This window comes from Mastigoproctus giganteus, chromosome 1 (assembly GCF_048544385.1).
Source record: "Mastigoproctus giganteus isolate SK-2022 chromosome 1, ASM4854438v1, whole genome shotgun sequence".
In the NCBI taxonomy this organism is placed as follows: domain Eukaryota; kingdom Metazoa; phylum Arthropoda; class Arachnida; order Uropygi; family Thelyphonidae; genus Mastigoproctus; species Mastigoproctus giganteus.
Genome location: NC_143575.1, coordinates 237,386,715 through 237,412,247, shown reverse-complemented (window position 1 = coordinate 237,412,247; position 25,533 = coordinate 237,386,715). Strand labels below are relative to the sequence as shown.

Below are 25,533 nucleotides of genomic sequence, written 5' to 3'. Positions count from 1 at the left end.
GCTGTGAGAGTTAAATAAAAGTATTTTATATTTTATTATTTAATTCTTTGTAGTTATTCAACCCATCATCAATCATGTCAAGTGTTGGAAAGAAAAAGTTTCAACAGTATCTGGATGAATATCAAGCTTATGGTTTTATTGAAGTCTATTCGACTCAAGACAGCCTATGTGTCTGTCTTATGTGTAATAGTTATTTTTCAAATTGAGCTATGAAACCATCAAGACTTTTAGATCACTTAAAAAGGAAACATCCTGATAAAGTTGGTAAACATATTGAATATTTAAAAAAATTTAAAACAAAATTTTGAGCAATGTAACACTTATTTCCTTATTTAAGAAGAACACACAAACAAATTACAATGGAATAATTGTGTCTTATAAAATTGCAGAAATTGTTGCAAAAACTGGTAGTGCTCATACAGTGGCTGAGACTGTTATACGATTCACATTAGAGACTGCAGTTCAAACAGTGATGCATCAAAATCCTTCCAGTATTTTACAAGCATTGCCATTGAGCAACGAAGACAAATCGATCAGATGTCAGTTAACATTGAAGAGCAGCTAATTGACAAACTAAAAAAGAGAAATTTTCTATTTAGATTTAATCCACAGTTACTGACAATAAGCCCATTCTAATGGCATACGTTCGCTATTTCAATGATGATTGTAAATTGCAAGAAGAGATGTTGTTTGTAAAATCTATAGAAACTGACTGTACTGGAGCATTCCACATATAAACTATGGCTTGGGCTGTGGGAGGCTTGCTCGGTATTTTGAATGTTATGTACTGGAGCATCTATTTTTGCTGCTGTAAAAACATGGTTTGACAAAAAACAAGTACCATCGGAAAATTTGGTATCCTGTGCCATTGATGGTGCTACCTCGATGGTTGGAAGACATAAAGGATTTATAGCCCACCTAAAGGAAGTACAGGTGACCCCTGCTTAACGCTGATAATGCGTTCCGGAAAAACAGAGTGCTAAGTGAATCCGCGCTAAGCGAGCGCCACACTCCCATAAGGTAACATTTGTATTTGTGAATTGTGGTCGGTGCCATGGGATATTTCCTAATCAATAATGAATGACAGTGAAAAGATGCACAAATGTCGGTCAAAATATTTGTACATATAAAATATTCTGCATTACATAAGTATATAATTATATGGTAACTACTTACATATCAAAATTAAACTTAAAATTCCAATTAAAATCATGAATTTAATTGATCTAAATTGATTTAATTTAATTGATGAATTTAATTATGAAAAATGTTGATTTTGGGTTGAACTTTGGCCCTCTTCCAAATAAACTAAAAGGGGTATTAATTTTAAACCCCCCACAGTTTAATTACCACCCAACAATAAAGTCAACCGATCCTTCGCTGCTTTGAAACCTGGCATGTTTTTTTCTTCTTTCAATATGAAACTTCTTTTAGGCATTATTTTCCACAAAAGTCCTGCTTCATCTATGTTATAAACTTGTTGAGAAGTATAACACACAATACCCCCTCTTCAATAATTTTAACAAGTTCTTTTTTGAAAGTTTCAGCTCCTTGATCTGCACTTGCGGCTTCTCCCTGGATTTTAAATCTATTCAACCAGCCCTTACTAGTTTTAAATGGTTCCTATTTTTTTTTTAGGTGAGTTTTCTTCAGATCATCATATAGGCTAATCTCTCTCTCTCTCTTTTTTATTATTTATAATATTTAACTTAACTGAATTCTGCATTGGATATTATCTTCAATAAAATTAGTTAGTCTTTCCATTTCAATCCTAATAGCCGGCCTAGACCTAGTTGCTTGCAGTGGAACAGCTATCTTTCCCGCTGCTAAAATTAATTCATTATTTTTTTATAATTGTTCTTACAGTTAAACTTGCAAGTCCTAAATTATGGCACACATCCGCTTGTCTTTGACCGGATCGATTCGCTTCAAAACGTCTAATTTAATATTCAAATTCAGTAGTATTTTTCTTACATTTAAAGTCTTCGTACTGCGCCCAGACGTTGTTGCTTTTTCATTCTTATTGGCCATTATTAACTCTTTGAAAATGTCACTGCGTTGGTTGCATTAATTACGATACAATGTTCAAGTAAACTGTCCGTTACGCATGATGTCTAATACTGTACTGAGTGATGACTAGACTGCAGATAAATGCATATAATGCAAATATTACAAGCAATATACTTGATCATTTTTTAAAATGCTGATCTCAGAACTACATAACAAGTCACTGTACTGCAAGAAAGGGTGCAAGAATATTTGCTGATGCTATCGAGGCAGTGTTAGGTGGGTCGGAAAACTGCTAGCTTGGGGGGAGACAAAGACCAATAGATTGACAGTAGCCACTGGCAGAGGTGAAAAAGATTCTTGCACTGCTTCTATTAGAATAAGCAGAAGCCTGAAAAACAAGATGCATGATATTTCAGAGAAGTGAAGCCAGTCGACATCGCTGGACAGTGCTTTGTTGAGTCAGTTTGGTGTGACATAAGCACTGGGAGATCAAAATTGAGAGTAGGAGTGTGCTATAGGCCTAATGACTCTGATGAGTATAATAAGAAACTGTACAGGGAAATAGAGTGGGCCAGTAAATCAAGAGAGTCTTATAATGGGAGATTTTAATTTCCCAGATATTGACTGGAATTTGGGGGCTGGTCACTCTCACACTACAGGGCTTTTGTGGATTTATTGGATGATTGTTTTCTACATCAGCATGTTCGGGAGGCAACTAGAGGGAGTAATACTCTTGATTTGATTATCAGCAGTGATTCTTCATGGATTAAGAATCTGCAGATAAATGAACCACTAGGTGGCAGTGATCACAGTGTGCTGAAGTGGGATTTACTCAAAGAGATAACTACCATTAGGGGTAAAGGGAAGGGTTATTGCTTCCGTAAAGGCGACTACGATGGACTGAGACAGTATTTAAATTCTATACAGTGGGACCAACTGATGATGTTACCAACAGCAAATTCAAAATGGGAAGCAGTCAAAGAACTTATATTGGAAGCTACTAGGCTTTACATACCAACTAAGAAATATTGTTCAAGGTTTAGGCCAAAATGGATGTCAGATGAACTAATGAGGCATATGGCAGAGAAGAAAAATGCATGGGATACTTACAAATTAACACATGACACAGAAGCCTATGATATATACAAGTTGATATGCAACCAAGTTACAAAGGAGGTTAGGCAGGCGAAGGCAGATTACGAGAAATCCTTGGCAAGGGATGCAAAGAAAAACAGCAAAGAGTTCTTTACTTATGTAAACTCTAGAAGGAAGGGGATGAATCAGATTGGTCCACTTGATATTGATGGGTCAACTGTTGATGATCCTGCTCAGGTAGCTAACAAACTGAATGAATATTTTGCATCGACATTCACACATGAGGAGTTATTCAGCGAGGGGAATGCCAGAGGTGTATTCAACTCTAGCAGTAAGCTACAGAATCTTGAAATAACTGGGAGTAAAGTGGAGGAGAAATTGTTGAAGATAAACACAAGAAAGGCACCCGAGGTGGATGGGATCTATCCAGTTATATTAAAGGAGGCAGCAAAGGAAGTAAGCAAACCCTTAGCCATAATTATGAGAGCTTCCTTGGACTCAGGGGAGGTACCCATAGACTGGAAATGTGCAAATGTGACCCCAATTCACAAAGGAGGATCAAAGGCTGACACAAGTAATTATAGACCTGTGAGCTTAACTTCTGTTCCAGGAAAATTAATGGAGGCACTGGTTAAAGAAGCACTGCAGGATCATTTAGACAAGACTTCAGTTATAGCTCAGACACAGCATGGTTTTGTTAAGGGGAAGTCTTGCCTGACCAATTTGATTGGATACTATGATGCAGTCACAAAAGAACTGGATGCAGGGAATAGCTTTGATATTATATACTTGGATCTTAGAAAGGCTTTTGATACTGTTGCACATGGAAGACTGTTGCACAAATTGGAGCAGTGTGACATTGGAGGCAAATTGCTGCTATGGATAAAGGGGTGGTTGAGGGGGAGAAGACAGAGAGTGGTAATCAATGGACACTGCTCATCGTGGACTAATGTTATTAGTGGAGTCCCTCAGGGCTCAGTGTTGGGTCCATTATTGTTTTCTGTATTTATAAATGATATTGATGATGGTATATCAAGCTTAATGTCCAAGTTTGCAGACGATACAAAGGTTGGCAGGGTTGTCAAGGACACTACTGACACTATGCTGCTGCATCAGGATCTGGAAAGGTTGAGCAGATGGGCTGAGAGGTGGCAAATGAAGTTTAACATTGACAAATGTAAAGTACTACACATGGGAAACAGCAACCCCAGAGCAACGTATCAACTCTGTGGTACTACACTGACAGTGGTAGAGAATGAAAGGGACTTGGGGGTGGTTGTGCAGGCAGATATGAAGTTCTCTGAGCAGTGCAGACAGGCTGCAAGAGTAGCTCATGGAGTATTGTCAATGATATACAGGAATTTTTCCAGCAGGGATAAGGAGGTGATTATTCCCTTGTATAAGGCAATGGTCAGGCCATACCTAGAGTACTGTATACAGGTCTGGAGGCCTTATTTCAAGAAGGATGTAGAGCTGCTGGAACGAGTACAGAGAAGGGCAACAAGATTAGTGAATAGAACAAAGGGGTGCTCGTACGAAGAAAGGCTTAAGTTTTGCAAATTACAGTGTCTGGAGACTAGGCACCAGTGAGGTGATCTGATAGAGGTGTATAAAGCCTTGAATGGTTTGAGCATGCTCAATGCTGATGGGATTCTTCCTCTTGCTCAGAATAATCACCTGAGAGGGCATAAATTCAAATTGAGGAAAGACAGATGTAGGATAGACGTGCGGAAATTTGCCTTTAGCCAGCGGGTGGTTGGTTGGTGGAACAGACTTCCATCCCTTGTCGTGGAGGTTGATATCCTAAATAAGTTTAAGGCTCAGCTGGACAGGTATTTTGAACGAACAGAGGGGTGAAGTCGAAGTGGGTTTTTTTTTTTTGGCTGATGGTGCATAAGCTTGCTTTCTTGCATCAAATGCCTCTACTAATGCTAATTAAATTGGCACGCAAGAGAATTTCACCGAGCATGGGAATATTTCTCAAGTCGTCGTGGGAAACGTTTTAACCGTATTTTTATATTCATTTTCAAGCTATCGACTCCATCAAATGAAACGATTTCGTTAAATATGCCAAAAATGCAATCTGTAAAAGAGCGTTATAGTGATCTGTGACAGCGTTATAGTCAGATACGGGTTATAATATAAGAACAGGGTTATAGTGAATTAGTAAAGTTATATGTAAAGTGAACTGCGTTATAAAGGGGGCCTGCTATATGTCCCGAAGTGAAGTTCTTGCAATCTGCTGCATTGTTCACCAACACCATTTGGTTGCAAAAAATATTAGTCCAGTTCTTTATCAATCTCTCAGTATAGTTATTAAAACCATCAATAAAATAAAGTCACATAGCAAATATGATCACCTTTTCAGAAAATTGTGTTGATAATCAAGGGCTTCTTTTACATACAGAGGTCAGATGGCTCTCTAAAGGAAACTGTCTAACAAGATTTGTAAACTTTTTTGATATGATAATTAGTTTTTTAGAAAGCGAAGGAGACAGAAAGAAGGAGACAGAGCAAAGGAGATCAGCAAACACAAAAACAACATACACTATATGGCTTAGATTTTTCGAAAGCAATGAAGTATCACTTCAACTTCAAGGGAAATTAAATTTGCTGAAGACTGCAAATGCATAATAAAGGCCTTCACTGAAAAACTAGAAAGATTTGAAAGCAATTTAATGAGAAAACAATTTCATGGTATGCAAGAATTAGTCGAAATTAATGAATCTCTCACCAAGAATGATATTAAGAATTATTCTGATCATTTGTGTTTTTTAAAAGGTGAAATGAAAAAATAGATTTTCAGATTTATTTTCTTTTGAAGTGAAGCCATAGGTGTTAGATCCAACTGGATGTGATGCCTGTTCTGCTAGTGAAGAAACTCAAGAATCCCTTTGTACATGGCCACTGTTAGGCTGCATCTCGAGTACTGTGTACAGATCTGGCACACCCAGTGTCCTGAGTTGGATATCATCATTCTTCTCTTTCTTGATTTCTTTCTACTTTTCTCTCTCTCTCTCTCTCTCTCTCTCTCTGGGTAACTCAGAAATTTTTTTTTGGCTGGTGCAGCATAAGCGTTGGGCTTCCTTGCACCATATGGCTATTAATAATAATAATAATAATAAAAGAACAACTCAGTGAATTAAAATGTAATGAATAATGCAAATATAAATTCTGAAAAGGTGGAATTATTATTAGCCATATAGTGCAAGGAAGCCTGAGGCTTTTTTTTTTTTTTGGCTGCATCAGCCAAAAAAAAAATTTTCTGAATTACCGAGAGAGAGAGAGACAGAGAGAGAGAGAGAGAGAGAGAGAGAGAGAGAGAGAAATAGAAGGGAATCACCAAGAAAAAGAAAAATGATGATATCCAGCTCAGGACCCTGGGTATGGCTGAGTTGTGTGGATCAAAAACAACAACTTTTTTATCCAACAATGTGGTCTGAAATTTCCAAAGTACTTCTATGTTTTCCAATGTCTTATATGGTTGAAAGAGGTTTTAGTTCAGTAAATAAAATATTAACAAAGGAAAGAAACAGAATTGATATTTGTTCAAGAGGAGACATTAGGATTAACTTACTAACATCATACCGAACACTGAACTTTTAGCAAAGAAGCATCAGACTCAGGGATCCCAATGAATAAAAAAGAGTAAGTATAAAGTATTTTCTTGTTTAAAATTTTCATGAGGGGCAATTAGGAAAAACAATTGTCTAAAAAAGCTCTTTAAGGGGCAGTAATTAAAAAAGGTTGAATAACACTGGTATATGCTATCAAAATTATTTTTTGCATCCAGTTCCTTTGTCATCATATCATAGCATTCAATCAAATTGATCAGACAAGACTCACCCCTAAGAAATCCATGCTGTGTCTGAACTATAACTGCAGTCTTGTCTAGACGATCCTGCCTTGCTTCTTTAACCAGTGACTTCATTATTTTCCCTTGAACTAACATGTCTGTAATTACTCATGTCACCCTTTGATCCCACTTTGTGAATTGGGGATACATTTGCACGTCTAGTCCACAGTGACTTTCCGTGAATCCAAAGCTGTTCTGATAATTTAGACAAGTTTTCTTCAAACTTTCAACCTCTACTTAATCCTTTTCTCTAAATATTATTTCTGTGGAATCCTACTCAGTTAATGTGATTTTAGATATATAAATGACTTAAAATTTTAGAATCATAATATGTACTTTACTAAAACATTAATTATTATGATTATAATGGTGATGAGAAGAAGTAGAAAGGGTCTGTATGATAACAACAGCTCAGCCTGCATAAAAGCCAACTAGAAACAATAGTATAAAAATTAACCCTTCAATAAATTTATTCAATATAATAATAATTGACGATATAGAATACAAAATCAATAAATAATGATTATATGCCATACTGGAAACTGTAAAATTTTTATTACCATCTGAAATTAGTAATTTGTTGTTCACGACAATATACTCAAATTAATGGCTTGCATTTGTTTGTAAAGATCATCAAAATTTGGAGTTATTGAGGTTATTTGCAAATGCATTTCTGGTTCAGCATCTAATTTGTTTCTATACTTTGTTTTTGTTCTTGTATATGTGGAAAAGGATCTTTCGCAAAGATAAGTCGTAGTGAAAGACAAAAGAATATCTATTGCTCATTTAGAAGTTTCTTGGTATCCCTTGTACACTCGAAGCCAAAAATCAAGTAGCTCTTGTTCTTTATACTTCACTTTTAATGTCATATCAGTCGATAAATCGATCAGTTGTTCTCTCTCCTTCAGTGGTAAATCAGTTTCTTTAAATTCACGAAATAGATTTTGAACAGAGTTATATGACTGCTTTTGGACTGTAAAATATTCTCTGAACATTTCATGAAGCTGTGATAAGTGTTGCACAATATATTTTTTGTATAGTCTTATAAAGACTGATTTTGTTGAATGCTAAAAAATCATTTAGCCTTTCAATACATTGTGGATATATACTTTCTCCAAAGATCCAGCTTCAAAATCATTGTTTCGATTTTGTAGTTAACTCTAAAGATATGTATTTTGGTTCCTTGCAATGAAATATTCAATTCATTCAAAAGAGTAAATATATATTGGCAAGATAAGCCGTAATTTGCAACCAAATTTCATCCATTAACTTGGATGCAAAAATCATGATTTTGTTGAGACAAAAAAATTCTTACCTCATCCCTCAAATCATAAAATCGACTTAAAACGTTTCCACATGATAACCGTCAGACCTCGGTATGCAAGAGTAATGTCTTACAAACACCAGATAATTCCTTTCAAAGTAATGTAAATAATCGCGAATTCAATTCTCTTGATTTAATAAAATTAACAATTTTAACTACATTGTTAGTACTTATTTTAACTGATCTGGCATTTGTTTCACAGCTAAAGCATGGTGATGAAGGCAGTGTTAAACATCTGAAGGCAAGGGTGGGTGGAACAGACTTCCATCCCCTGTCGTGGAAGTTGATAGCCTAAATAAGTTTAAGGCTCAGCTGGACAGGTATTTCGAACGAACAGAGGGGTGAAGTGGAAGTGGTTATTTTTATTTATTTATGTTACTTTTTTTTTTTTTTTTTTTTTTGGCTGATGCTGCATAAGCTTGCTTTCTTGCATCAAATGCCTCTACTAATGCTAATGCTAATGCTAATGCAATGTTAAACCTCTTATTAATATGAGGAGCTTTGACTTTTATTCATGATATAGCACCTTTATTGCTCCAAGCAGAGACTTTACTCCATCAGTACAAATGTTCAAACACAAATTCACAAGATAATTCATTTTTTCCCATCTATGTGTCGATAATTTCAAAAATATTTTCCTGTGTGGTCCTGTCTGTAAGAGGTTTACAAATAAGAATATCCTCTTGAACATTTGAATCAAAAATGTAATGTACAAGTACGAGTAATATTGCTAAGCCAGCAACATCAGTTGACTCATCTAATTGTAACGTAAAGCTATGTAATGTTTTTTAAACATTTTATTAATTGTTCTTCACAAAAATGTGACATCTGTAATGTGCCTAGCCACAGTTGTATCGTAAAGGAGAATGCTGTTAATTTCTTTTTCACCAATCTTACAAATACTTAAATCTTTTGCACAAGGCTTAATTAATTTTTCCCCAGTTGTGTATGCCTCACCTGCTTTGGTGATCCAATAGCTAACACGGTAAGATGCTTCCAGTGATGCTTTATTTTCAGAATAAATACACTTAGAAAGCATTTTTGTTTTACTTTTCAGCTCCTCACATTTGCATTTAAAATATTCAATATTTTTATCCTTTAAATGTGGGTGATTACTTTCCAGATGTCTTTGCAATTTTGTAGGATTCAAACTGCTATTCTTCACCACTTTTTTGCATTCAGCTTATCTTCATTTCCAGTGCACGTAAATCCAAAGCTTAAATAATTGTCATCATATTTTTGCTTCTTACAAGCATTTACATTTGTAGAAATTTGTCTTTCTGTGCTGTGCACTTGCTTTGTATTTGATTCATGTGACACAGAAGTAGAAAGCAGAGATATTGATTGCACCATTGCCAAACTATTATTACTCCTTCAGCCTTGATAGATTTTAATTTTCCCATTTTTAATCAATTCTCCATTATTGGGGGTTCGCATGTAAAGCAGAAATACCTACAAATGAAAAGAAAAAATATTTGAAAAATCAACTATAATATTTGTAAATGCAAATAAACTAATAAAGCATTAATTAAAAATATGCATTGTGACAATGGCCGAGCCTACTGAATAAATAACTAGAAATACTAATTTAAAGATTAGCCCATTAATAAATTTATTATGAAATATTAATTATATATATATAGAGTGCTTGACTGAATGCATAGCATTAACTTGAAAACTGCAGTATATATTAGTTGTTTAATTTTATTTCTGCGTACTAATATACATCTTATGTATAAATAAGAAAATGAAGTATATATACCTACCATTTCCAAAATTCAGGCCAATTTATATATAAATACACTTTTTGTCACAGTCAGCAGATCAAAATTGTCTATATGCATCAGAAAACCAATAATAATACTCAACTTGAATCAAGCAATGCACAATATTTCTACAGTTGCTTGTAGTACAGCCAAAGTCACAGTAAGAGGTAGCGGAGTGCTTCCGATTAAGGGTCCTAGCAATACGTAATTTATATAGAAAACAAATAGCTCTTTAAAATTGTGTTGTTAAAATTTTTGTTGTCACAATTTGTTAAATTTTTTTTTCTCAAGTGTAACTGCTATTTTAATAAATTTTTCAAATAAGATAATTATGAAAATTATAATTTTTACAAAACTTCAGAAAATGTCTCACAGAATCCCTGGGTTCTGTGAAACCCAGTTTGCATATCACTGATTTAGACTAAAGGTTTGCTTATCTCCTTTGCTGCCTCCCTTATTATAATTGGATAGATCCCATCCACCTCAGGAGTCATTTTTATATTTAACTTCAACAGTTTCTCTGACGCTTTTCTCTTGGTTATGAGAAAAATGTTTAGCTCCCTGTTTGATTTTGATATAATCTTCTGGCATCCTTCTCCCTAAAGAATTCCTCATGTGTGAATGAAGATGCAAAATACTTATTGAGCCTGTTAGCAACCTGAGCAGGATTATTATTTTCTGCTTTTCTTGGTGTTCTTTGCCAAAGGCTACTTCTCCTAATCTGCCTTGGCTTGGCTTATGACTGCCGTAGGCTTCTGTATCACCTGATAACTTATATTCATGGTGGCGAAGAAAAATCAATATTTCATTTGACATCCATTTAGGTCTGAGCATTGAACTGTATGTCTTAGTTGGAATGAAAAGCTTAGTTGCTTGTATGATTTTTTTCCCCTGAGTGCTATCCATTTAGAATTTGTTGTTGTTAACAACATTAGTTGGTCTCACTGTGTAGAATTTCAAAACTGTCTGAGACCACTGTTTTATATATTACAAGAGAAAACCCTTCACCTTACCCTTGATAGTAAATCCCATATTAATACACTATAATCATTGCTACCTAGTTGGTCTTTTATCTGCAGATTCTTAATGCGCAATAACCCCTACAAAATCTTGCTAGTGTGTGGGTGACAAACTGGCCAGTTTCTGTCAATATCTGGAAAGTTAAAATCCTCCATTATAAGATATTCTGATTTATGGCCCACTCTTTTTTTTGTACAGTTGTTCATTGTACACATTACAGTCATTCAGCCTCTCAATTTTGTTTTCCCTGTGACTAAAGATGTCACACCAAACTGACTCAACGTTGCACTGGTCACCCAAGTTAACTGAATGCACACTGCCTTAGATTTTATGTGCTTATTAGCGAAGAGCATAATCCTCCCTTCTCCTCTTAGCCCTTTCTGTATACTTTGTACTCCCCATATTAAATTGTTCATCCCTTATGTTGGAGTGACATTATATTTCTCATTTCCCCACAGTTCTGCATTTGATGGTTTGGCCAGCACTTCAAATTCATCAAATTTTATTTGCTATGCTTCTACCTTTGGTGTACATGCAAGTATACATACGTGTGTTCTTACTATTAGTTACCCTAACACAATCCATATATTTACTTGTTCCATGATGACCAGAGCATGCCTCTAAATCCCTGGTATCTTGCTTTCTGTGGCTGTCGTTAATCTATTAATCTTTCAAGCTAGGAGTTTTCTGATCTACCCTAAGACTGCCTCGATAGCATCAGAAAATATCATTGCACCCTTTCTATTTAAATGTATGGCGACCCTGTAGAAGTTCTCTCCTGTTAGCAAACACAGACCATGCTGTGAAAAATTCTACCTCATGAGGCCGTGCACACTCTCTCCAGAGCCGAATCGAACAAGGCTCTCATCATGTACTCCCTCTAATCGTGTCTGAGCAGAATTGCAGGCACCTCTTTAGCTAGGTGGACAGGAGCAGCAGTGTGTATCACATGCTTCTTGATTAGATTGGGGTTTGAGCCCATGACCACTGCATATCCCCGGAGCAATATGGCCTTATTTGCTAATGCTCCTAAAAACCAAATAACAACAACAGCAGCAGAATTGCAAGCACTTTCAAATTTAACCTTAATTTGCGACTTTTTCTCAATGTTGCTGTGTACTTTTTAAGTCAGTCCACAGATCTCCAGCTTTTAATGTTATTAGTGCCACTTTGTACAATGTGTTTTGGAGATTTTCTATATATTCCAAGATGGCTTTTCAAATTGTAAAGGTAGCTACAGATGAGAGATCTTAAATTAAACTAGGTAAGAGTGTTTTTCATGATTATTTTTAGTGTTTTTTTGCATTTATGAACGTGCTTGGGTACAATGTGATTACTATAGTGATGATAGCAGTGATGAGGTTATTGTAATAACGCTTTTAAAACTTTTCAGAGGTTTCAAATTTTTGGATATTTTTGTACTAAATGTAGTTATAATAATGGTTTTGATAGCAGGGAAACTAGTGAGTTTAACTTAACTTATTTTTTAGTTTTTAAGGGACTTTTCTTTGTTCCTGACATTGCGATGGACAGGAATTTCTACCCCCACCCCCAAACTACAAACCTTAATAACTTGGGTTCTAAAAGGGCTAGAAGTACAAATAATACATCTTTGGACTCAGTAAAGCATCTTCAACATAGATATTACAACAAAAGTAATGAAAAAAAAAAAAAAAAAAACCAAAATGTGTCTAAAAAAACTGTGATAGTCACAAGGAAGACCTCCCCGAGTTTGAGGTTAACAAAATTCTCAGGGAGAGAACACCTAATGAAGAAAATACAGAGGACTTGGAAAGCTGTCACCAAGGCCCCCTGAGCACAAAAAAAGAATAAGGAAAGAGAAAAATCAACTGGAGAATAAAGAAATAACCAAATCAGAGTCACAAAGGACAGAGGAGAAGAAGAAATTAGAAAGTCTAACAAGAATAATTGATCCAGTGAGACAGACCAAGGAAGTAAAACTCTTTCTTGAAGAGTACATGCACAAACATACAAATAGAATTACATCATTTAGGTTTTTTCATTACTTTTGTTGTAATATCTATGTTGAAGATGCTTTACTGAGTCCAAAGATGTATTATTTGTACTTCTAGCCCTTTTAGAACCCAAGTTATTAAGGTTTGAAGTTTGGGGGAAGGGGTAGGAATTCCTGTCCATTGCTGTTCACTCTACAAATCGCAAATCCTCTCTATCATGGAATATTGTTCCCACATCTGGGGTGGTGCCCCCAAAACCTCTCTCAGGCTTCTAGATTCCATTTAGAAGAGGACAGTTAGGTTAATTAATGATTCATCTCTAACAGAGTCTCTCCACTCGCTTTCTCATAGATGCACTGTTTCTGCTGCATGCTTCTTCTACAGATACTTCCATGGGCACTGTTCTTCTGAATTGGCTTCTATAATTCCCGCTCTCTCTTTCAAAACAGTCCGAACACGTGCCGCCACCAGCCAACATCCATTTACTGTCCAACTTCAAACCCACAGAACCAACTTTTCACATCCCTCGTTTATTCATTCAACTGCTGTTTTCTGGAACAACCTTCCTTCAAATGTATTTCCTGAAAATTACAGTCTACAGAAGTTCAAGTCTAATGTCAGCAAATATCTTCTTCTTTCGTCTTCTCAACCTCCAACCCAAGCACGGTACTAAGTACTATAGGTTCTAATACCTCTCGTGTTTGGGGGTTTCATTAAAAAAAAAAAAAACACATCTGCCATCAGACTGCAGATATCCATCCATCCTATAAGAGAGGCTTATAGAACTCAATACTGAAAACAAAGTCTTAAAATCTAAACTAGAGATAGTAACAGAAGAAAAGGAGAACTACAAAACTATGAATACATTAACTTATGCTCAGGTAACAAAGGCAAATAATAAGACAAACTACCCAATATAAACAAATCTCTACTACGACTAAGCAAGTCGCCATCACCAAAGAAACAAATATAATCATCCTAAAAGCAAAGACTGACTCCTCACTAAAGAGCAGTAAGGTTGCGAAAGAGACTGTGTTAACAAAGTTAAAGCCACATCTAAAAGAAGTCACAGTTAACAACATGAGAAAGACTAGAAACAGTGTTCTGCTGACTGAGGTGGCCATCAAGCAGGACATGTAAAAAATTCCAACTGATTCAGAAGTTAAAAATTAGGCCTGGAGCCAGAAAAGCCAAAAGGATGAAATCCAAACATAATTGTATTTGATGTGGTAGAGTCAACCCCAGAATGGGAACTAATGACTGATGTTTATTACAAAAACTTTCAGACCACATGACCATTGATGAAATAGCACAAGAAATTGGAAGCACAAAAACTAGCACAGAAAAAATGGACAACTTAATATTATTGCTGAAATCTCCCCCAGCATTTGTCAAATAATTAAGAGGACAACAGAGAATCTATGCTGACTGGGCCAGTCATAGATTCAGGGAACACTTACCAGTACGAAAATGTTTTAACTGCCATAAATATGGACATACTGCCAGAGATTGCAGTCAGAAAACACCTGTCTGTGGCCACTGTGCAGTCACTGGCAAGGAATATAAAACTTGCAATAACAAAAACCATCAGCCTAAGTGTGCTACATGCAAGTCAGCCAGGATGTCTGGCTATCATCATAACATCAGGGATCCTAAATGCTCCTGTTATCTAAAAATGGTGAAATTAATACAATCAAGAATAAATTATGGGACAAATTAATAACATTGAAATAACCAGGACTCTAAATTTCATCCAATTGACTATTCGGAGAGCACACATAGTTGTTGATCAGACTCGGACTGGAAGAGAAAGAAATATAGATATCTTGATACTCCAAGAACCCTACACTCATATGGATAGAGTTAAAGGATACCCAAGGAGCTATAAAATCATAGAACACACCACTGGTGTCCCTTCAGCAGCAATAGTTGTTAAAAATACTGACCTGGCTGTTACAAAGGCTAGTCACCACTGCTCCCCAGTGGCAGTGTGTGCAAACATCACCAGTGCGGTGGGTCAGTTCTGCATTATATCACTTTACTGCAGACTTGGAGAAGACATAAACCCAAGTGTTCAGTATCTTCAGACAGCATTATCACTGTTACCGAATGCTAATATAATAGTTTGTGCTGATGTCAACTGCTGGTCAGTCCTGTGGCATAGCCATACAGAAGACAGAGCAGGCACCCACAGTGGACGAACTCCTGCAGGTATTAAATAGGAGCATTAGCAACTAAGGCCATATTGCTCTGGGATATGCGGTGGTCATTCCTTGACCTTTCCGCATCCTCCGTATTTGGTAGTGACAGGCTCGAACCCCGGTCTAATCAAGAAGTGTGTGCTATGCACTGCTGCTCCTTCCCACCCGGCTACGGAGGCGCATACAAAATAACATAAAATAGTATACAGAATAACAAACTGGTGTGTCCAGCCAGCATTACCTTCACTATGAATAGACAGCCCACCAGTCACTCATAGATATCAAGAGATATAATTAATTTAAAGAAAGCCAATTGGCAAATATTCACAGAAGCCATAGCAGCAGCAGCAGTAGTTCCTGAGAGTCCTTAAGTATCTCTCATGAACTCATACACTGCCCTCATAAGACAGAAGAAGAAAGAATCCTGGTAGCTTCTTGAAATGCTGACCCATGGGGAGTCTTGTACAGAATAGTCACCAACAGGCTGCCAAGAGGAGATGTAATTGAGACCACAATAAGACCAGATCGAACCCCAACCCTGTGTTATGCAGACTGTCAACAATATACTAGATAATATCATCCAGACTAAGACTGGGAATTATTTCCCTACTCAGTGTAATAATGAATATGCAAATGCCAACATAGAACCGTTATTTACAACAGAACTGCAAACTGCCTTACTCAAAACTAAGAATAATGAATGCCCTGGGCATGACCTCCTACAGGCAGAAATTATTAACAAATTCTCAGAAATAGCACCAGAAAAGCTCACAGAACTGTATAATCATTGTTTAATAGAAGGCAAATTACCTAAGACATGGAAAATTGTTAAGAACCCTTAAAAACCACCTACAGAACCCAAATCATACAGGCCAATAGCTCTTCCCTGTACTGGGCAAAATATATGAAAGAATGATATACAACAGGATATCTACCTATTACAGCGAAGCAGGCAACCATTCAGACAATCATTATGGAATTAAGCATGGTAACTCTGTGGAGGATGCCATGACTACTGTCATGACATCCTCCAGTTCTGACTACAGTAAAAAACACAGAAGAAAAAAATAATACATGTTAGCCATATCCATTGATTTTGCTGGGGCTTTTGATTCACTCTGGTGGCATAGCATCCTTAGGAGACTCTGTCATTCAAATGTCCCACAAAAACTCTATCAGGTAATTAAAGCCTACCTGGTAAAACTTTAGAACAGGGTCCCCCTTCCAAAATAGTGCAAGAAGAGGAGGAAGAATGCAGTGATTGATATGCTTAACCTACTATGGTTAGTGTTAGTTAGGGTGTTTTATCCCCACCCACTGTTTTTAAACTGGGAACTTGTTTTCCTATTTTAAAACAGCAGGAAGGGGGGGGGATAAACATCCTAAGACTGGGGCAGTCTGGAGGGGTGGGATGACCCTATTCTAAAGATCAGCCGACTACCTCACTGAAGGCGCCTCTGTAGCTAGGTGGGAAGGAGCAGCAGTGCGTAGCACACGCTTCTTGATTAGACTGGGGTTCGAGCCCGTCACCACCAAATACGGAGTATGCGGAAAGGTCAGGGAATGACCACCGCATATCCCGGAGCAATATGGCCTTAGTTGCTAATGCTCCTAAAAGCCAAATAAATAACAACAATAAACCTCACTGAAGGAGTGCCTTGGTTAGCACAAGGTTCCAGGAATTGACATGCCCTGTGAACAAAGGTTTCCCCAGGGCTCAATCCTTGGCCCTTTCTTCTGGACAATTGTTCTAGATGAATTTCTGGCCTTAGATCTGAGCCCAGTGGAAAGCCTATGCTTTGCAGACAATTTGATTCTCCTTGTAAAAGGAATCACAAGAGTGGTTTTAGAGTAAAGATCAAATGCTGTCGTCAAGCAACTACAGAAGTCAGTACAAATTCACAGCTCAGGATATCACCTGAAAAAACTAAATCCATACTTTTGAAAGGAAATCTAAGGAGACCCCTTTAAATTAAAATCAATGAAAAAACCATAAAAATGTGTCAGAACTAAAATACCTACTGGTTATTTTCTGACTCAAATTAACTTTTTATCCACATTTGGCATACTTTGCAAAGAAAGTGAGAAAATATGCAGGCATGATTGCTTGGATCAGTCAGGCTGACTAGGGGTTCAAAAGAAGGACCCTGGAAATCATATACCAAGCAGTGTTCTTGCCTGTCATCATCTATGAAGCCGGTGCATGGTTTACCCGCATGGCCATAGTCAGAAAGAGGAATAAATTAGAGACAATTCAGCAAACAGTACTTCTGTTACCAGAGCATGTTGCACTGTGAGCACACTGGCACTGCAGGTATTGGCTTGTGCTCTCCCACTTTATTTGAAAGCAGCCAAAAGAGGCTTATATTACAGACTTAAAAAGGGCATACCCGCAGAATTTAGCATTAGCATTAGTAGAGGCATATGATGCAAGAAAGCAAGCTTATTCAGCATCAGCCAAAAAAAAAAAAAAAACCCACTCCCATTTCACCCCTCCGTTCGTTCGAAATACCTGTCCAGTTGAGCCTTAAATTTGTTTAGGCTATCAACTTCAACAAGTGATGGAAGTCGGTTCCACCAACCAACCACCCGCTGGCCAAAGGCAAATTTCCGCACATCTATCCGACATTCGTCCTTCCTCAATTTGAATTTATGTCCTCTGAGGTGATTATTCTGAGCAAGATGAAGAATCCCATTGGCATTGAGCATGCTCAAACCATTCAAAGCCTTATACACCTCTATCAGATCACCTCGCCGGTGCCTAGTCTCCAGACTCTGTAATTTGCAAAACTTAAGCCTTTCTTCGTAAGAGCAACCCTTTGTTCCATTCACTAATCTTGTTGCCCTTCTCTGTACCCGTTCCAGCAGCTCTACATCCTTCTTGAAATGAGGCCTCCAGACCTGTATACAGTACTCAAGATGTGGCCTAACCATTGCCTTATACAAGGGAATAATCACCTCCTTATCCCTGCTAGAAAAATTCCTGTATATCATTGACAAGACACCATGAGCTACTCTTGCGGCTCGTCTGCACTGCTCAGAGAACTTCATATCTGCCTGCACAACCACCCCCAGGTCCTTTTCATTCTCCACCACTGTCAGTGTAGTACCGCAGAGTTGATACGTTGCTCTGGGGTTACTGTTTCCCATATGTAGTACTTTACATTTGTCAATGTTAAACTTCATTTGCCACCTCTCAGCCCATCTGTTCAACCTTTCCAGATCCTGTTGCAGCAGCATAGCGTCAGTAGTGTCCTTAACAACCCTGCCAACCTTTGTATCATCTGCAAACTTGGACATTAAACTTGATATCCCATCATCAATATCATTCATAAACACCGAAAACAACAACGGATCCAACACTGAACCCTGAGGAACTCCACTAATAACATTAGTCCACGTTGAGCAGTGTCCATTGATTACCACTCTCTGTCTTCTGCCACTCAACCATCCCCTTATCCATAGCAGCAATTTGCCTCCAATGCCACACTGCTCCAATTTGTGCAGCAGTCTTCCATGTGCAACAGTATCAAAAGCCTTTCTAAGATCCAAATATATAATATCAAAGTTATTCCCTGCATCCAGTTCTTTTGTGACTACATCATAGTATCCAATCAAATTGGGCAGGCAAGACCTGCCCTTAACAAAACCATGCTGCGTCTGAGCTATAACTGAATTCTTGTCTAGATGATCCTGCAGTGCTTCTTTAACCAGTGCCTCCATTAACTTACCTGGAACAGAAGTTAAACTAACAGGTCTATAATTACTTGTGTCAGCCTTTGATCCTCCTTTGTGAATTGGGGTTACATTTGCACATCTCCAGTCTATGGGTACCTCCCCTGAGTCCAAAGATGCTCTCATAATTATGGCTAGGGGTTTGCTTACTTCCTTTGCTGCCTCCTTTAATATAACTGGATAGATCCCATCCACCCCAGGTGCCTTTTTTATGTTTATCCTCAACAATCTCTCCTCCACTTTCCTCTCAGTTATTACAAAATCATCCAGCTCACTGCCAATGTTTACTTTACCTACATCATTCTCCTTCCTGAATAACTTCTCATGCGTGAATGTAGATGCAAAATACTCGTTTAGATTGTTAGCCACCTGAGCAGGATCCTCAACTGTTGAACCATCAATATCCAGTGGACCAATCTGATTCATCCCTTTCCTTCTCGAGTTTAAATATGTAAAGAACTCTTTTCTGTTTTTCTTTGCATCCTTTGCCAAGGATTTTTTGTAGTCTGCCTTTGCCTTCCTAATCTCCTTTGTGACTTGGTTACAGACCAACTTATATCTATCATAGGCTTCTATGTCACCCATTAATTTGTATGTATCCCATGCATTTTTCTTCTCTGCCACATGCCTCATTAGTTCATCTGACAACCATTTAGGCCTAAACCTTGAACAATATTTCTTAGTTGGTATGTAAAGCCTGGTAGCCTCCAAGATTAGTTCCTTGAATGCTTCCCATTTCGAATTTGCTGTTGGTAACGTCATCAGTTGGTCCCACTGTATAGAATTTAAATACTGTCTCAGACCATCATAGTCGCCTTTACGTAAGCAAAAACCCTTCCCTTTACTCAAGGATGGTAGTTACCTCCTTGAGTAAATCCCACTTCAGCACACTGATCACTGCCACCTAGTGGTTCCTTTATCTGCAGATTCTTAATGCATGAAGAATCACTACTGATAATCAGATCAAGAGTATTACTCCCTCTAGTTGCCTCCCGAACCTGCTGGTGTAGAAAACAATCATCCAATAAATCCACAAAAGCCTTGCTAGTGTGCGAGTGACCAACCCACAAATTCCAGTCAATATCTGGGAAATTAAAATCCCCCATTATAAGACTCTCTGATTTACTGGCCCACTCTATTTCCCTGTACAATATCTTATTATACTCATCAGAGTCATTAGGCCTATAGCACACTCCTACTCTCAATTTTGATTTCCCTATGCTTATGTCACACCAAACTGACTCGACACTGCCCTGTCCATCGATGTCGACTGGCTTCACTTCCTTGGACCTTATGTGTTTCTTAATTAATAGCATAACCCCTCCTGTCCTGTCTATCCTTTCTATACACATTGTATTCCCCAAATTCCAGTTCTGCATTACTTATATCTGTGTGACACCACGTCTCTGATATCCCAACAATATCTGCCTTTGATGTTTTGAGCAATACCTCAAATTCATCAAGTTTATTTACCAAACTCCTAGCATTGGTGTACACGCAGGTATACATGCACCTGTTTCTATTCTTAGCTACCCTAACACAACCCATGTGTTTACTTGTACCGCAATGACTCCCAGCAGTCTCTGAAATATCCTGCATCTTGTTTTTCAGGCTTCTGCTCATTTCAATAGAAGCAGTGCAAGAATCACTTTCACCTCTGCCAGTGGCTACTGTTAATCTATTAGTCCTTGTATCCCCCCCCAACTAGCAGTTTTCCGACCCACCTAACACTGCCTCGACAGCATCAGCAAAAATTCTTGCACCCTTTCTATTTAAGTGTATCCCATCCCTGTAGAAGCAATCTCTCCTGTTAACAAGTACAGTCCAGGCTGAAAAAAAATTCTACCCCTTGAGCCTTGCACAATCCCTCCAGGGCCGAATTGATTGACAAGGCTCTCATCATATACTCCCTCCTATCGTGTCTGGGCAGAATTGCAGACACTTTCAAATTCAACCCTAATTCACGGCTTTTTTTCAACATTGACCTGTACTTGCTAATTAATTCCGCCGGTCTCCTACTCTTAATATCATTAGTGCCAACGTGTACAACTATATCACCTTTTGTGCCCTTAAAAGATGATATCCGCTCTACAACGTCAGCAACCTTTGCCCCTGGCAGACATACCCTGGTCCTATTCCACCTATCCTTTTTACAAAGCATGTTCCCCGTTTCCCTGACAATAGAGTCACCAACAACTACTAGTTCCTGTGGGACCAGCGCATTCTGCCTAGGGGGCTGCCTCTGTGTTGCCTGATGACCAAGTGCAAGCTCTGGCGTTGATGTGGCCAGCTGAGAGCTTGATGGGCCCCTCAATTTATTTCCTTCGAGGGCATCCACCCTGTCCTTCAAGCTCTCATAAAGGCCCATAACAACGCTGAGTTGTCGCCTGATTGCCTTCCACTCCTTACATCGTGCACACACAAAGACATCCCCCTTGGCAGTATCATGTCCCGTACCCGACTGCTCCGCAAACATCAAGCAAACAGTGCATTTTAAAAGACTGTGATTCAGAGGGCAACTGCCCCCCTGTGGGCAACAGAACCACAGCACTCCCATTAGCTTGAGCCTTTTGCTTTGCTGCTCTGGTCAGAGTCATGATTCCGATTTAATTCAATAAAATTTCAAAACAAAAATTAAATCCTTAAGTTATATCCCAAAACAGTTATGTTATATATATATATATATATATATATATATATATTTTTTTTTTTTTTTTCGGTATCTAGTGTTTTCTACGAGTTCCCTTTATACAACTTCTGTATCACGTGTACCACTATAGTTATGTATTAATTATTTGTTACGATTAAGTCGTTATATATATATAGAGTTAAAAATACAATTTAATTGACATTAAAGTTTATCAAGATTAATAGATTTACTGATTAATTGACAATATTATATTATGCACTATACTACACTAAGCTTATGCTATTGTGTAAAAATGGCGGGAATTCTCGAACGGTACTTCTACGGACTCGTAAGTATTGATTAGCTTCCAAATCTCGCTATCTCAATTTAGAATAAACTAAGGATCCCGACTAGGTCTATAATCTACTTATAGAAGATAATTTGATATAACAATTGGTTAATAAATCGACTAAATTTGGTTAAAAAAAAAAATCTCTCGTTCAATTTGTGACACGTGGATTTGATACCATTACCGATACTAAGTAATATCTACAAAATCTCTGTCTAAGTTAAACTTTAAACTAAGTATTGTAACTAGGAATATAAAGCTACTCTAGAAAATAAGTTAATATGACAATTTAAACTAATAAATCAGAAAATAAATCAGGAAAAACTTCTCTGTTTCAAGAGCTTCAAGGAGCTACGACCGCACAGGCTAACCTCGCACCCAGACTAATTTCAGGGGGATAGCCCTTGACATAGCCAGCACCACCAAGACTGAAAGAAAGAGAATAGCCTCAAAGTTCCGTGAGCTGTGGCAAACAAATTGGGAGCAGGAAATGAGAGGTCTGGTTTCCAATAGGTTTCTCCCACATGGTTAGTCCAAATCTACCAAAGTGGTACATCCCTGGACTTTTCGCAACATTTATATACAGGTCACATTTCCCTCAAGGCAAAATTAACTTCCTTAGGGCTGACTGATGATCCAAACTGCATGAAAACTGTGCACGGTCTTCACTTTCGCCCTGTGGCAAAAGTGAAGACTTTCTCTACGAATTCATAGAGACAAGAACATTTATTTATAATAGAAGAAAATAATTATAAAGCTTTCACAAGCTTTACACAAAAAGTATTTGAAATGCGTAGAAATATCCAGAGATGAGCCTTATAGTCCCCAAAACAAAACAACGTTCCATAGCCAAACTGCCGAAGTCTCTCACCATGCCTAGATGATGACTTTTTAAACTGACAGGGTAGCTGTATCCAGCTCCCTGACAGATACCGAAATTTGACTAAACTGGATTGAATAGGGCCCCCAGGATTACCCTGCCCCTGGAGGGGGAGGAGGATCTGTGGCTCCACACCAAATAAGTAACATGTTGCGGAGGGAGATAAGCCAGGGAAGCAGCCGAGCTGAAAAATATTAGTCAGCCAGCAGCAAGGGGATGCAGGGTAGAATTAAAGGAAAGAATAAAAGATTGTGAAAGACTGAGAGAATGGGCTGGATACTGAATGCTAGAGTGAAATAGGAATTTTGGTAAAAGGGAAGGAATAGTTTTGGTGGAAAAGAGTGACCAGCAAAGGAGCAAGAGAGAGTGAATGAGTGTTATGGTAAATGGGAATGAGTGAAGGAATGAAAGAAATTTACTCCAAGAACACATATATAGCAACAATATATTTGTTAGAAATACTAACTTAAAAGCATTTTAGGACTAAAGCCTTGGATTGTGTAGAACTTAACTGACGTACAAGTTATTGCAAATGCGTCATTTTAGTAACAGCAAACTGCTAAAGTTGCTAAGTATTGGCATAATTTAAGTATATCTCATATCGTGTATGCCTCCACGAGTTGCCATGATATTGCACTGAGCATTACTTATTCAAAGAAGTGCAATATCATGGCAATTTGTTGTGAAGGTATTCACAATATGAGATTTACTTAAAGGATGCCAATTCTCTTGACTAACAACAACTTGACTTGACTATATACTAACAACAACACAAATACTTCAAAGGCTTGCAAAGTTTGCCACAAGGGCTGCACTTTAACCGAAAGTGTTTGTAATTTGAAGTGCCTGGGAGAGCAGTGCAGTAAGGAAGAATTGTGTACATGAGACAAATGCCAGCATGTATGTGGGTATAAAAGCATGAATAAATGAGAGCATGTCTGTGGGTATAAAAGGGTGCAAACCACATATTGATTAATTTGAGTATTTACTAACCTTTAGTCTCTAGCCACTAAATTGTAATTATTGGATGTTTGTCTAGTAAGTGCAGTACACACCATTGCATTCCCCCCCCCAGGTGAGAAAGAAGATGGATGTGTAAAAAAAAAATTGTATAACCTAACAGAAAATATAGAAAAAGAAGCACAAAAACAGTGTAAAATGTAAGAAAAAACTATAAAACCAGAATGAGAGCAGAGAGTGAATGAGGATTATGAGTGGATAAAAATTTCTGCTTTTCCCCCTCCCTCGGATCGATGATGGACAGACGGCTATAGTGACCCCCTGTCTATCCAAGCAGACACCATTCTGTTGCTAGTTAGCTGGTATGGTTACCAATGCAGGTGCTTCAGCATAGGGATCCTTTTCACTATTTCCCTATGATCCTTCATTCCTACCACCTGGATTGGCTGTTTTCTCTCCCCATCCCCTCCCCCTTTGCCTGGTGGTAACCCTACTGTCCATTTGTCAACTCCCACCCATGTGGCAGGATGGCTATTCTGCTTGGGAGACCCTCTTCTGTCTCCCCCCCCATTTCAACCAGGTGGGTGCCTTTACTACTGCCCCCCTCTCTACTTGCTTTCATATTCTACTGCCCAGCCCACCTCCTCATGGCATTGGATGGTAAACTAGAGGGTTTTGTGTGAAAACACAGGCTCCTAGGCTAAGAGGCCAGATGAACAACACAACCCCACACTAATACTACACGAACATTCACTAACCTACACAAATCTGGTGCCTCCGTAGCCAGGTGGGAAGGAGCAGTAGTGCATAGCACACGCTTCTTGATTAGACCGGGGTTCGAGCCCGTCACCACCAAATACAGAGGATGTGGAAAGATCAGGGAATGACCACCACATATCCCGGAGAAATATGGCCTTAGTTGCTAATGCTCCTAAAAACCAAATAACAACAACACAAATCTGGCATTCACAGAGTTTTGTATTCATCGCATTGCCTGATGCTGAGTTGGGGTTTTATACTCATCGCATTGCCTGATGCAGAGTTGGGGTTTATACTCATCACATTGCTGAGCTGGAGCTGCATTACAATCAACACATATACACTATGTTCTAAAGAATTCCAGAAGTTGGGGTCATAAATTCAAATTACAGGGTTTGAGGTTTAGATTAGATTGTAGGAAGTTTTCTTTTATCCAGCGAGTCATTGATAGCTGGAACAAGTTGCCCTCAAAGGTAGTTATGGCTGACAGTTTGAATAAATTCAGAGGTCAACTGGATATTTACCTGTGTGAGGAGGGAAGCGTATTTTTATGTTCTTCCTCACAGTTAATGGAAAGAGATTCATGCACTCTTATTAAAGATCCTTTTCTAGAAGAATTTTTCATATTTATGTGTCATAAACTTTACTCCATTATATTAACTCTCTGTGAATGGTAGTTCAATAGTGTTAAAATTATAAAGGAAAGTTAAATAGCTGATAAATCTTAGAATAAATTTTATAATTACTCATGCATTTATATAATATTCATTAATGGGATTCAGATTGTTCTAATTATTTTTTGTTTCAGATAATTTATTTGAAGAAGACTCCTGAAGAATCATATAGGCCATTAATTAATGGATCTAGTCCTCCATTTGTTCCATTCAGGTAAGAATTTATCAGCTTGCCCAGTTTTTTTTTTTATCAGAAAAGAAATTGAAAGATAATTTGATAATCTTAAAATGTAATACTA

At 37.8% G+C, this 25,533-nt stretch overlaps 1 protein-coding gene across 1 annotated transcript in view; it reads left to right on the top strand.

The window, feature by feature from the left end:
* Nucleotides 1-25,533, top strand: part of LOC150091667 (dual specificity protein phosphatase CDC14C-like) — a 481,702-nt gene that overhangs the window by 228,136 nt on the left and 228,033 nt on the right. Inside the window, exon 5 of the mRNA XM_090385065.1 lies at nucleotides 25,369-25,448. Within this exon, the coding sequence (XP_090241191.1) occupies nucleotides 25,369-25,448 (80 nt within the window). The remainder of the gene's footprint in view (nucleotides 1-25,368; nucleotides 25,449-25,533) is intronic.